Source organism: Nicotiana attenuata, chromosome 2 (assembly GCF_001879085.1).
Source record: "Nicotiana attenuata strain UT chromosome 2, NIATTr2, whole genome shotgun sequence".
Classification (NCBI taxonomy): domain Eukaryota; kingdom Viridiplantae; phylum Streptophyta; class Magnoliopsida; order Solanales; family Solanaceae; genus Nicotiana; species Nicotiana attenuata.
The window spans coordinates 4,249,064-4,263,400 of record NC_031990.1 but is presented as its reverse complement, the minus strand read 5'-3'; the positions used below and the strand labels follow the sequence as shown (position 1 = coordinate 4,263,400).

The following is a 14,337-nucleotide window of genomic DNA, read 5'->3' as shown; positions in this document are numbered from 1 at the left end:
GAATAAGTAATTAACTATCATATATAATTAGATTCAAGCTAAGAGTACTAAGAAAAGCACTTAATCTGCCCGAATGATGTAGCAATTATGTTTGCTTCTAAAAGAAAAAATTCACAATATATATTTTTTACCTGATTATTTTCGGTAGATTCACTTTGTCTGTAACTTGTATTTCATTTAATTTTCTTTATGTCCATTAACTTGATACTTTTTCATAATGAAATAAGAAAAAAAGAAGATAATTTCAATGATCGATGAAGCAGTAAAAATAAATAACAAATAAAAAATAAAGTTTATATGAAGAAATTTAAATATCGTGTCAGTGCTATGTAATATAACAAAGAGAAATTGCTAATAAAATAAAAAATATATACAGTTCAAAAATCACGTAACCTTTTTATTTTAATCCAAACCTAATATCTCCCCTTCCCCCTACCCCCCCCCCCCCCCTCTCTCTACACCCCACAGGCCCCACGCACAAAAGAAAGAGAGCGCATGACGAGCTTTTAAAAGGTTACTCGGCAATTTTAGGATAAAGTTCTTAACTATTGTAAACAATTGAAACATGTATAAGCTCGATATCTAACATTTTTGGTAATCTTCGAATATAAAAAATAATTATATCAGCCGTTAATGTAAAAATAACAAAAATAATTATGCTAGACAAACTGACTAAACAGATAGAAGTACATCTTCTAATCTAGTATCGAAATCAGTATCTTACACTCGGAGGTTCAAATCTTCTAAATTTGTGTAGAAAGAGATTGCAGGAGTGATTTGCCTTCCCTATATAAATCGAGAAGTGCAGTTTTCGAAACTCGAGCAAGTGATACTGAAACAGAAAAAAAAAAAATGATAAAATGAAAGGATTGAATTGGAGCATTTTTAATATATAAGCCTTTTTTTGTATGACGGTAGCACTCGGCCAGTTGTGCGCTTAAATAGACGGGAAGAATTACCTAATATTTTTTTATTTTTGTTAGAATTTGAATACGAAGCTTCATGATTCTTTTTCTACTTTGTTGGTTGTTAAGCCACCCTTGAATGTGCTAAGTGAAAAATTACACTTCTCGAGTAAAAACTATTTAAAGTTACTCGTAAGGCTTGTTGGAAAATTCGTCATCAAGGACCTATAATTGGAATAAAGCTATAACTAACTAAAACATCAATTTTCCCTAATTAAAAAGAAATAATATAAATAAAATTCCATAAAGGGAAAAATTTAAAATTTCCAACCGAGACATAACTGTCCTCCAAAATCCAAAGACAAATATTTATAGTGTCTATCGAGTTGTACTTTTTACCAGTCATCGCCGGTCATTTGATCAAACGCACCAATTCATTTTCGGCCCATTCGGGCCTTCCAAAGCCCGGCTCAAAACCTTTCTCTTTCTTCTTTACGCAGGGCCCGTCGGAGCTCTTCAATTCTCAAACTTCCGATCGATTCACCGCCGCCGGAGATCTTATCTTTCTATTTCATTCGAATTCATGGAGCAATTATAGAACTTCGAGAACCCATTCCCTCATTCATTGAAAAAACGCATTTGAGGGGGGTGGGTGGGGGAAGAAAGGAGAAGAAATAAATTCGCACAGAAATGTCTAGGCAAATGGCAAATGCTGCGTTCCACAAATCCAAAACCCTCGATAACAAATATGTAATGATTTATTCACGTTATGTATTTGATATACATAGGAGAATTTAGTGCTAGTTGTTATATACATAAACATTTTAATTTTTGTTCATATGTATATGTTTACCTCTGTCTCTATTTTTCAGGTTTTTCTTATACAGAGAACTTCTAATATTGTTTATCATTTGTATTTGCATAATATTGGCATGAGATTGCGTATGTTGGCATGAGATGAGTTTAAATAGAGTGACATGGTCAGTGAAGATCCATATAGTCGGCTTCAACTTGTTTGTGACCAAATCATAATTGTTGTTGTTGCTGTTGTTATTCATTTAGTTGCTATATCTCGAGTACTAGTATAAAGGGTAGTCCGGTGCACAAAGCATCCCGTACTTACGCAGGGTTCGGGAAAGGGCCGCACCCCAAGAGGTGTGATGTAGACAACCTACCCTAATGCAAGCATTAGTGGCTGCTTCCACGGCTCGAACCCGTAACGTATAGTTAACACGGAGATAACTTTACCAATTTTCCAAGGCTCCTCTTCATTTCGAGTACTAGTATGCTCTGAAGAAACGCAAACTAGAATTAAAGTTTCAATCTTGTTAAGCTTTTGCATTTTCTAATTAAGTGAGATTATGCTACACAACCAGCGGAGGCAAAGAACACTAGGTGATTCTTCTCATTTGTCTAAGCTAAGGTGGGAGAGTTTACCCGATACTTGTGTTGGTGGGAGTAGCAGGTACTCGGTGAGATAGTAGAAGTGCGTGCAAACTGGTTGGACACCACTGTCATCAAACAACAAAAGATGAGATTATGGATTGAAATATTTAGTGGTATGGATTATTAGGGGAAAATTTTGTTGTTTTTTGTCTCGGGCATGTCAGGGTTTTGGATTTTTTCTGCTGAGCTATTAAAAATTGTGAAGGTGTAAACAAAGTAGTATATATCTTAGTATAATATATGTGTTCTATGTTTGTCTACATTTGAGTTCAAAGCAAATTTTGTTGCTCTTTTCGGAGTTGAGGCATAGCTGTTCGATTGACTGATTGATAATTGTCTTTGTGGATTGAAGATGCTTGGAGATGAGATTGGGAAGGGAGCTTATGGTCGAGTCTATAAAGGTCTGGATTTGGAAAATGGAGACTTTGTTGCAATTAAGCAAGTCTCTTTAGAGAATATTGCTCAGGAGGATCTCAACATCATTATGGTACATCGTCACTTCTTAGCTAATTGCTTACTAAAGAGAAAAAAAGTAGAAGTCCTGACTTTTTTCAACTTCGTGTGTTACCACATGTACATTGCGTCTGCAAATATGCATCTATGGGAATCAATTTGCTCAGTTTTCTTGATAACCCAGCTTTTGCTACTTATATCCTTTGATATAAAGTTGGAATTACAGCCAGTTGTATAAATATTTACAATCAGGATTACTGTTAGTAGTTAGTACTATAATTATTTTGTTGGGGCTCCTGTCTTTCTTTGTGTTACTGCAAGCGCGCACCCACGATCTGGGAATTGTGTTCCTAAATCAGCTGGCTTGGAAGAAGATTATGTCTGTTTTATACTAAGACAAACACAACAATGGCTATGTGGTTGTTGATCTAAAGCGAAATTTCGAACCTTGAAATAGATTTAATCGTCTTGGACAGTACTTTAACAATTGTACTTGTGTATTTCTGTCATTGATGGATTGATGTTAGGATGACTACCTTTTCTTTTCTGAACGATGATTGCTTGCAAGTGCAGATGGACTTGGTTAGTGTTGAGCTTCCTTTTCCTTACTCTGGCACCACTCCCAGCCCCCAGGCCTGTTGGCCGTTCTAATCAATTGGCAACTCGGTTCTGATGATTTTTTGTAGTTGTTATTGCTACCAATTCCCACATCTGATTCCTTGATATGGTTCCTATTGGTCCCGTAAAAGATTTCCTGCAGTTGCGGTGACAATTGCAGCAGCTGATTTCCTAATTCAGATTCAGTTGGCGTGATTCACTTCTCCCTCCTGGATGTAAATTATGCCAATCTTGCTTTGTTAATGCCGGCACTTCCTGAAACAGATCCCTAAACTCCTCTTTGTGTTGGAATTGCCCATAGTGATTGGTTGTGGAACCAAGTTGTCAGGTCTCCCGGTTAGGGGTCGAATCACAGGGATATTTTCTTCTCCTGTTCTTCAACCTTATTGTTCCTGGCTTCTGCCTCTTGAAGAGACTATGAGGAATGGCAATGGAACTCACATTTACTTTACAATAATATTATTTAAATAGATAAATTTTTTTTATATTAATTATGAATCATCCTAATTAAGTTTTCAATTTTATTTACTTAAATATAGAAGACAAAATCACAAAGTACATCAGGATTTGTAATCAATATAAATATTGTTAAACCAAAGTAATAGTAGTGGACATGTTCGAACCCGGTTGAGCCCTATGTTAAATCATTTATTTCTTCATCAGAAGTAATAATAGTCCACATCTTATATAACTTCTTAATTTCGGAACATATAGTTTGAGAAACAAATGGTTAAATTGATAAGAGGTAATTTGGTAAATATGAAGTTTAATAATATATTTTTGTCATGGAAAAAATTACTTTTTCTACTTTTCCTTGTACTTTTAAGGACAAATTACAAAATTCTACTTCTTCCTGTACTAGAAGAACTGCTTGTGCTAATACGTAGAATTGCTTATTATTTTTCTAAGATGATTAATACCTTTAACCACCCAAAAAGGAGTTTTTTTTTTTTTGAAAAAATAAGTACTTTAAAATTTTCAGAAGTTTGGCCAAACTGGCTATTAAACCTTTGTATTGTTTGATAGAAATAATGCTTGAATTATATTTCCTCTGAACATTCTCTTAAGTAGATATCACACAGGAAAAATAGGAAAGCTGAAGTTAAGGATTAAAATTAAAATCTTCTTTCATAGTGAAAATACTTAGAAAAATAGAATCTCTTGTTAGAAACAAAATTACTAGTTAATGACTCTTAGAAGAATAGAATCTCTTATTAGAAACAAAATTACTAGTTAATGACTACTATTCTGAAAATGCTTGCCAAAATAGAATTTCTTACCTGAAACGAGGTTACTATAATGAAATATTTGCCAAAAATAGGATCTCCTAATTAGTGTTGGTCTTCCTTATTCCAAGCCATATGTCTCCAGTATGTTTTTCCGACAAATCATCCATAACATTTGGTTGTGTTAAATTAATGTATGATAATTACTGATATGTGCATGGTGTCATTTGATGAATTGTATTATTTTCTTGACTTAATGTGACTTACGAGTTGTTCTTTTCTTTGGATGCTATACTTGGTCGGATGCATTAATGTCACAGCAAGAGATTGATTTGCTTAAGGTAAAGATCTCTTACCTCTTTTGGTCCTCATCATAGCATTCCCCAACCTTCCCAAGGAGGAGAAAGAAACAAAAGGAAAATAGAATGCACCTGAAGGTATACTTTTCAGTAAGGATAATTAAACCTGTGTGATCATATTTTCTTTTGTTCTCCAGAATTTGAACCACAAAAACATTGTGAAGTATCTTGGATCCTTAAAGACAAAGACTCATCTTTTCATAATTCTTGAGTGAGTGAGCTTGAAACATATTTTCATATTTTTTTGCTTTATTTCTGAAAGAGACTAACTAATTGAAATTCTGGTACTCCTTTAAAGGTATGTAGAGAATGGTTCACTTGCCAACATTGTCAAGCCAAACAAATTTGGGCCTTTTCCAGAATCTTTGGTTGCTGTTTACATCTCTCAGGTTTCATATTGAGTGCCAAATTAGGTGTCTCTCAGATTAGTTGTGGAAGTTTCAGTTTTTGATGGCTCTGTTCTGTCGTAGGTATTGGAAGGGTTGGTTTATCTACATGAGCAAGGTGTAATTCATAGGGATATCAAGGGTGCAAATATATTGACAACTAAAGAGGTTTTTAATCGCACCCCCTTTTCTAATTTTGCTACATTCATGCAGGGATATTCCTACTCTCTTTGTTCCATTTTTTGTGGCTTTATTACTATTTGGGTAGTCAGAGAAAGGTTTTGTTGTTTCTTTGACCACAATTTTCTTATTTTTTTAAATAAATATTTCGATTTATTAACTAATAGGGACTAGTAGTTCTTTTTACGTAGTTCCACCATACGAAATTTTTTACTTAAAAAACTCAAAGAATCTATATCCGAATTCAGACTGAAAATTAAGTAGTTTGACCCTCGTATTCCGAACCCCGCCACATAAAATGAGATGACTGGAGTAATTAGTTATTTTCTCATTGTGCTATTATCTGATTTCTTTTGTCCCTTGTTTAGGAGAAAGAAGTTTAATGAGTTCTATAACTGCATGGCTAATTACTTGCATTTCCAATCTCATTGTTACCATCCATTCTCATTTGGATTATAAAATCAGCTCAAGTAAACTTTTGCTGACGTGTGTGTTTGCCTTTCCTAATTTTTTTTTTCTTGATAATTTTTGTTTGCAGGGTTTGGTGAAACTTGCTGATTTTGGCGTTGCAACAAAATTGACAGAGGCAGATGTTAATACACACTCAGTTGTTGGAACACCATATTGGATGGCACCTGAGGTTTTGAAAACTTATTTTGCGTGGTGTCTATATTTGGACTGACATTTTGTTTTTCTTTCTTGCCTGTTATTCACCTCTGGAAGGGAAGAGAACTTTCTTTGAATTAGTTATCGACTAGCTGCTGCTTAGCTGAGATTTCTATCTTGTATATTTACTCATGCACATGGTGTTCCTTAGAAGGAAATCAAGTACAACTAAAAGCTTTGTATCTTAGCTTGACTTATTTTACCTTTGTAAGAAGCCACCTTTTAAAAGGCATAATTCAGCATGTCAATGTGATGTGTTGAAAGTAGACTTCTCTTTTGAAATGGTAAGTTTTTACTCAGACATCACTGAGAATGTGCTGGAATTGAAATGGCAAGTCCTTACTCATAAACAGTACTAAGAGGGATTGCATAAGAAATCGCAGAAGACTTGGAATACCATTCCTCAAGCCATTTGGTGGACTGTTTGGCTTGAAAGAAATAGAATAATTTTTGAAGGCAACAGGAGAAACATACATAGCCTTAAACAAAGATGTATATGTTTGCAAGCTTTTTGGTTCAACCTGCTTATTGTACATGATGAAGTTGGATTTCTAGATACAATAGAGGAACTGCACATTTTGTAATTATGACTTTTAGCACCGGCTTACTGCAAGTATTTATAAATCTTCGATCACTTATAAAAAAAAAGGACTCTGCTGGAATTATGTACATTGTGCCAAAAGTATAGCCCTGTCTAAATGTATAGGGATTCTAGGAGCTGTAGAATAGATTCAGCTTCATTTGCCAGTTCCATTCTACACCAATAGTAAAACAAAAAGTGCCGCTGTCCTTTATCCTCTGGATGTGATTGTGCTCATCTTCAAAGCATCTCAAGTTCCTTTCTTTCCAAACAGTCACCAGATTCAAGCTGGTGTAGTGTTCCACCATGTTATCTTTCTTCTCTCTGAACCTGCCCTGATCCAGCTTTTCAATAAATCAGCAGTGTTGTTTGGCATGGGCCATTTGACTCCCAGGAAGTTCCAAAATAATTAAAAAATCTGAAAGTAGACTTTCTTCCTCTGGAAAAGAATGCTAAACCACCCCAAAAGCAAATAGTTTGAATGGACAGTTCACTGGTTAGAAAAAGGAATGGGATTTGTTGAAATATTCTGCTGGTTATATTAGTGATAGCAGAAACTTGCACCTAGAAGATCTATCCTTAATGCTTTCTGGTGTTTCAGGTGATTGAAATGTCGGGAGTATGTGCTGCATCTGACATCTGGAGTGTTGGCTGTACAGTTATAGAACTTCTTACTTGTGTACCTCCGTACTATGATCTTCAGCCCATGCCTGCTCTCTTTCGGATTGTACAGGTGAGTTTTAGTTATGCTATGTCTTTTTGTCTTTACGTATGAGGAAGACGAGGATAATATTTTGAATTAAGGTAGTGGTGATATTCCTTATTCCACTAGCTTGAATCAAATGCTACTGAGTGGTTAAGGGCTGCTTTTACGATCTTCATCGATTTAATGGATCCTTGTCTATTTCCAGGATGATCATCCCCCAATTCCAGACAGCCTTTCTCCTGCTATCACTGATTTTCTGCGTCAGTGTTTTAAGAAGGTAATAGAATATATTAATCCTGCATCAATTAAGTCTTGGTACTTGATATTTTCTAGTTTATTGGCTTAATGAGACAAAAGGGAGACTGCTGTGCGTTTGGATTGGGAAGATATGAGAAGTTACAGGTGACATGACCTAAGTTGTTTACTCTCACATTTATAATGCTCAAAGGATGATGATAGTCTGATGTTGGACGTGGATCTAATAGAACTACAAGTTCAGCGGCCTCTATATAATTGGCACTTTTAAAGTAATGGAGTTCTATAATATTGTCAGAATTTGGAGGCGGGCATGATGAACAATATGAGGCTTTTTGGCAGGCATGGTTGATGTTGTAAAGTAATGAGGAGAATCTTCAACTACATTTTCTGACTTTAATGTAGTTGCAGAAATCCGTCCAAACATTTTTTAAATGGAAACTTGAAGCTTTAGATACCTTGGAGATTGATAATTTTTATGATTTTGTCTTCTTGCTAGTTTATCCCTTGACTACTCCAACAGATTTTGGTAACTACAGATTAGCGTGTTTCAGGATGCTAGACAAAGGCCTGATGCTAAGACACTACTTTCACATCCATGGATACAAAACTCAAGGCGTGCTTTGCAGTCCTCACTCCGTCATAGTGGGACGCTAAGGTAGATTTTGTAATATACTCTTAGTTTTTCTTTGATAATTGAGAAACCTCCGAGGGTCAGTGGCACACTGTTCGAGACACAGTGGATAATGGGCCCGCCCCTCTACACTTTACACTTAAATACCAGGTTCTTATCTTATCTGTGTTAGGGTTCGAACCCATGACTTGCGTTCAATCCACACATCAGGGGTTGCTATCGGGCCACTAGACCAAGCCTCGGGGATTGTAAAACACTTTTAGTCATCATTAGTCTAGTACTTTTCCTCTGGGATTCCCCCTAGATATCCGTTCTATGACGGTATAGTTTTTTGATCCACACCATATTTTTCTTGCATTTGTTATCTTTTAGAAATATAGAAGAAGATGGATCGGCTGATACAGATGCATCGAATGAAGATGATAAGGGTGCTGCTGGAAGCTCTTCTTCGGACAAAGCAAAAGTATTTTTCTTTGGAGTTTCTTTAATATGATGAAAATATCAGTTAAGCAATATAGTGATACTTTCCGAATCCAGGAATCTTGTTCAGTGTTGGCATCACCTGAAGTCTCGGAGATTAGCAAGTCAGAAGAGTTTGATGGCTCAACTAGTAATCACTTAGAAGGAAGAACTGATAATATTGAAGATCAATTTACGTCAGATCAAGTTCCAACTTTAGCAATCCATGAGAAGTCTCCTATTCAAAGCTGTGCTGATGGATTGGCTGTGAATAATGAATCAACGCTTCAAAGTTCAACAGACTTGGTTGAGCCTGAGAAAGTTCTTGCAAACGGTGAGCTTGAATCTAGTCAATCCAAGGGTGGAAATAATGTAGGTAAGAAGGTTGAAGAAAAAGGACGTGGCATTAATGCTTATTCTGCATCATCCAGTTCTGGACAAAAGAACCCAGATCATAGTCCTAGAAAGGTAAAGTTTATGCTTATAATTCTTATTGTTGATTTCTTAATGTCACTGCCAAAGAAATCACTACAGGATTCCTAATGTTTTTTGCTTGAAATGTACTTTTGATGAGGTGTTCTTTTTTGCATCTATTGAATGCATATCAATAAATTAACTTCTTTGAGGAAAAATGTAGAGGATATGCTTATAATTCCTATTTTCTTTTTGCTGCTTGCTGAACAAGATCCTTCTTTTTCAATGTTAGAAAATTAGTAAACAAGTCTTTAGTATTTAGCTGTCATAAGCTGGAGATGGTAACTTTTACACCTCTTGTGTTGTAGGTTTAATCCAATTATGACCTTTTCTTTTGTTGTATGTTATCTATGCAAATGGGATGATTTTGATGTCTGTTATCAAGTCTAATTGGTGGAACCGTGTTGGTGTGACTAACTTCATCACTAATCTAGGTTTTTCGTGTTATGAATAGTAGTTTATAGGAAGAGGTTGGTAAGTCCATGTCCTGCCTGAGCTCAGAGTTCTAATTTAGAAAATAATATTTATCTCTGGTTTCGGGGTATTCACTTGTTTTTGTTTCTATAATTTCATCCATGTTATGTACGTTCATCTCACGCTGGTTACTATGAGTGGATTGATTTTTTTATTTTTTTTTGCAAGATCATCTCTGATCTATTTTGAAGCTCAACTCTGCTTGTGTTTCTTTGCTCCTTTATGTCTTTTGCGCTGCATCAAACGTTACTCAATGTTCTTGTGTCGTCTATTTAGCTGCTTGTTATTTTATGCTGAATCATATTCGTATCTATTCTTATCTGAAAATTTGTGAAGGCTGTGAAGACATCAGTAGTTCCGCGAGGAAATGAACTGAGCAGATTTAGTGACCCCCCTGGTGATGCTTCGTTGGATGACCTGTTTCATCCATTGGAGAAGAACCTGGAGAATCGTGCTGCTGAAGTTTCTCTTTCTTCATCATCTTCACAAATTGCTCAAAGCAATGCGGTTTCCGAAACTGGAAAGAATGATTTGGCAACAAAGTTGAGGGCCACAATTGCTAAGAAACAAATGGAGAGTGAATCAGGACCAGCAAATGGTGGTGATTTACTCAGCATCATGATGGGTGTGTTGAAGGAGGATGTAATAGACATGGATGGTTTAGTATGTGTGCTTATTCTTTTTCATTGGTTTATGCATATTCTTTATACCTGACTGTCTTTCTCCTTTCATTATCTTAATTCTTTATTTTTTGGATGCTTTCAGGGCTTTGATGATAAACTGCCGACAGAAAATCTTTTTCACCTTCAGGTACTTGTAGACATGTTTTCTTGACTTATTTGTGTGTGGACGCCTTTGTCTTTTTGAAAAGTTAAGGTAAATTTGTAAATGATTCAGCACAAAGACAGTGCTGTTTTAGCTGTACAATATCAGCACGGAAACACCAAATAGCAAAAGACAGCATCAGCTAGCCCCTTAGTGATTGTAAAATCTGTAGCACTATTTCAGCCTCATTTACATATTCCAGTCTACAGCAAAAGCAAAAAGAAAATATGCAGTTTGCCGTTATCTTGTGAATGGAGTTGACACTATCTTTAAAGCATCTCCTATTTCTCTTGTTCCATATAGTCCACCATATGCAAGCAGGCATAGTATCCCACCAAAGAAGCTTCATCTTCCTAGCTCCCTTTCTGTCCATCTCCTCAAAAGGTCATCTGTTGTCCTTGGCATAGCCCACTGCAGCCCAATCATATTCATATACAAATGCCATAATGTGCAGTAACATGACAATGCAAAAGCAAATGACAGGTACTCTCTGCTTGACTTCCACAGAGGACACATTTCCTAGTTAGGACGTCCCCTCTTTTGCAGATTCGCATGTGTGAGACGAGCTTCATTGCTCACTATCCATGTGAAGCAAGCAAACCTTGATTGGAGCTTTGGACCTCCAAATTTGTTTCCATAGCCATGGCTTCGCTAAATAGTACCTTTATCGGATCCTTGTAGCAAGAAAAGAACTCACAGAGAACACTCCTTTGCTGCTGGGCCTCCATGTAATGCTATCTTTTGTTTCTAATAGCTTCAGATTCATGCTCAACAGATTAATAAATTGAGCAGTCCTCGTTACCTCCCAATCATTAAAAGCCCTTCTGAAGTTTATGCTCCAAAACCCCATTGATTCTGTAATCAGGTAGTGATGAAGTTTTGTTTACTGCTAATGGAAACAAATCAGAGAATAAGTTCATCAAAGGGCCATTACCAGCCCAATCATCCATCCAATTGGCAATGCTTCTACCATTGCCAACTTTAAATCCATTTTTGGCCGTAAAGCAAGGGTAAAGCAAGGCCAAAGTGATCCGATGGCCATCCAAACAGAAACTTCAAAGGGTGTTCTAACATACTAGAATACCATTATCCGTCAACACCATACTTGTTTTTAATTACACTCACCCACAGTGAGTCCATCTCTTCATTAAACCTCCAAAGTTACTTCATTTACAAGCATCTTTTATGTTGTCTGAGATCTGTAATGCCCAACCATCTTCTTTCTTGTTTTTAGTTAGTCTTCCATTTCACCAAGTTGAAGGTTCTCCTCTCCTTGTTGCGTTGCCACAGGAAATTCCTCCCAAGCTTATCAATTCTTTTCTCAATCTTGACAGACAAACAGAACAAAGAGACATCACATATGTAGGAAGAGAGTCAAAAACACTATTTAAAAAATGGTTTTAATGCCTCTACATCATTCAAGTAATATTTTGTCCTCAAACTCTTTGACAGCATTGTACTGTAAAACAGTTGATAAAATCTTATCCTGGAGTACTGATACCATAAAAATCTGGCATGTTATTTATGAGCTGATTCTGAAGCAATAATTATACAATCTCTTCCCTTTTGTCTCTTCTGAAAGCAAAATTGAGAACCCATCTGCTTGATAGATTCCTTGGTTGCTACCGTTTTTCTATGTTTTTCTTTGACGAAGAAAATCAACTGTTAAGATTATGGAGGTTTATAAAAAATTTTAAAAAATATCTCTTTCTTTATTAAAAATGGAGGTTTATAGATTATAGAGAAGTATAAGATAATTTTCCTCGTATATCACTAGAGCTTACACATAAGTTCTATCTCCGTTAAGTGATATATGAATTTCTAGACAAGATAAACGAAAAACCTGACTCACGGATATTTTGGAACTTATCATATTGGCAGGCTGTAGAATTCAGCAAGTTGGTATCATCTTTAAGAACAGATGAATCAGAAGATGTTATTGTATCAGCTTGTCAGAAGTTAATAGCATTCTTTCATCAACGGCCAGACCAGAAGCTTGTCTTTGTCACCCAGCACGGTTTGCTTCCTCTGATGGAGTTACTTGAGGTTCCCAAAACTCGTGTATGTCTTTATGGTGTGATCGCATTAGTGCTTCAGTCTCTATGCACATTCAACAAGCTGTAGCAGATTTATTTCTGGTTAATCCGTGGACTAATGTGCTTTCATTTTTCAGGTCATCTGTTCAGTGCTGCAAGTACTAAACCTGATTGTTCAAGATAACACGGATTCCCAAGAAAATGCTTGTCTCGTTGGCCTTGTAAGTGTTACTAGCATTTATTCTTCTGATTTTACTTTGAATAATGTAAATAAATGTTTTTTGTTAAGAAATGGGGGAAACCCCATATATAAGCCATATACCATAAAATAGAGAACCTACACCAAAACTTGGTTCTCTACAACATAAACCCAATCTTTTAAACTAATAGGAAGCTCATGGGTACACCAAAAAGAAACTAGAAACAAAAGAAATTTGTAAGTAAATTTTAATAATTCTGAAAAGTAAAGACTGCAAACAATGGTTTTATTGATACTGGGGCTAAACCATTTTGCTCAACTTGTATTTATTTAAAGGTAACACATATTCCCAATAAAATGCTTGTCTTGTTGGCCTTGTAAGTGTTACTTACAGTTAAACTTCTGGTTCTACTTTAAATATTGATAAAATAAATGTTTAGTAATTCTGAAAGTAAATGCTGCAAACAAAAGTTTTCTTGATACTGGGGCGTAACTTTCTCAACTTGTATTGTTTAATTGTCTCATAGATCCCTGTCGTAATGAGTTTTGCTGCCCCCGATCGTCCTCGAGAAATTCGTATGGAAGCAGCTTGCTTCTTTCAGCAGCTTTGTCAGTCGAGGTATAGAGATTATGGCTCTGGGTTTTTATGTTGATGACATGAAAAATTGCACACCTTAACTGATGATTGCTTTGTTTACAGTTCCTTGACGTTGCAAATGTTTATTGCTAACCGTGGAATACCTGTTCTTGTGGGCTTTTTAGAAGCTGATTATGCCAAATATAGGTTTGTCTTCTATATCTTTTGATTAGAGCATTTCATTTACGGACGAGTCGTAGCTCTCATGTTTTCTTCACTTCAAATATTTGACTTTAAAGAATGTAGTTTCTCTTGTACAATTATTTTGGTCTGCAAGAGTGCCATTTAATGCATATATTGGAACTTTGCTTATTGTGGAGTGTGGAAATCTACATTTCGATTTTGTTCATTGTTGGAAGAGAATTTTGTTAATTACAAATGAGTTTGGAGTTAATCGAAGTGTTAAAGCATTTAACTGCAGATATAATTGTGTTGGAGATTTTAGTAATTCACCTTCAAGAATTGCAAAATTGCTTCTGAGGCTACACTAAACTATTTATTTTTAAAAGAAAGAAATTCTTTAAGTGGTGTCATGACCTGGATATTTTCAATCAGGGACCGAGATAGTAGGTAGTTGAAAAAGACCCGAGTTCAGATAGCAGCGTCACCCTGATTTAAGTGTGGTTGGCATTTAATATAGTGACTCCAATAACTAGTCCTATTTCAATTTTGTCTATGGGTGGACATGATTCAACAGGGTAAGAGCGTTTGCAATGTTCTTGAAGTATGAGCAGATCATACAATTTTTTGATGAGATATCGATAGCCAGTGTGATCTCTGAGAGTGACCTTGCTACTTTTGGGGAAATATTAGGCTCCA

The 14,337-nt window shown here is 35.8% G+C and overlaps 1 protein-coding gene across 1 annotated transcript in view; it reads left to right on the top strand.

Moving 5' to 3' along the window:
• Nucleotides 1,293-14,337, top strand: part of LOC109243286 (MAP3K epsilon protein kinase 1-like) — a 19,596-nt gene continuing 6,551 nt past the window's right edge. Inside the window, exons 1-18 of the mRNA XM_019410194.1 lie at nt 1,293-1,655; nt 2,704-2,838; nt 4,969-4,989; nt 5,145-5,218; nt 5,306-5,396; nt 5,478-5,561; nt 6,112-6,213; nt 7,421-7,552; nt 7,731-7,802; nt 8,335-8,438; nt 8,787-8,877; nt 8,952-9,341; nt 10,158-10,484; nt 10,587-10,631; nt 12,528-12,707; nt 12,820-12,903; nt 13,409-13,500; nt 13,582-13,665. Coding sequence (XP_019265739.1) covers nt 1,596-1,655; nt 2,704-2,838; nt 4,969-4,989; nt 5,145-5,218; nt 5,306-5,396; nt 5,478-5,561; nt 6,112-6,213; nt 7,421-7,552; nt 7,731-7,802; nt 8,335-8,438; nt 8,787-8,877; nt 8,952-9,341; nt 10,158-10,484; nt 10,587-10,631; nt 12,528-12,707; nt 12,820-12,903; nt 13,409-13,500; nt 13,582-13,665 — 2,168 coding nt within the window. The 5' untranslated portion in view covers nt 1,293-1,595. The remainder of the gene's footprint in view (nt 1,656-2,703; nt 2,839-4,968; nt 4,990-5,144; nt 5,219-5,305; nt 5,397-5,477; nt 5,562-6,111; nt 6,214-7,420; nt 7,553-7,730; nt 7,803-8,334; nt 8,439-8,786; nt 8,878-8,951; nt 9,342-10,157; nt 10,485-10,586; nt 10,632-12,527; nt 12,708-12,819; nt 12,904-13,408; nt 13,501-13,581; nt 13,666-14,337) is intronic.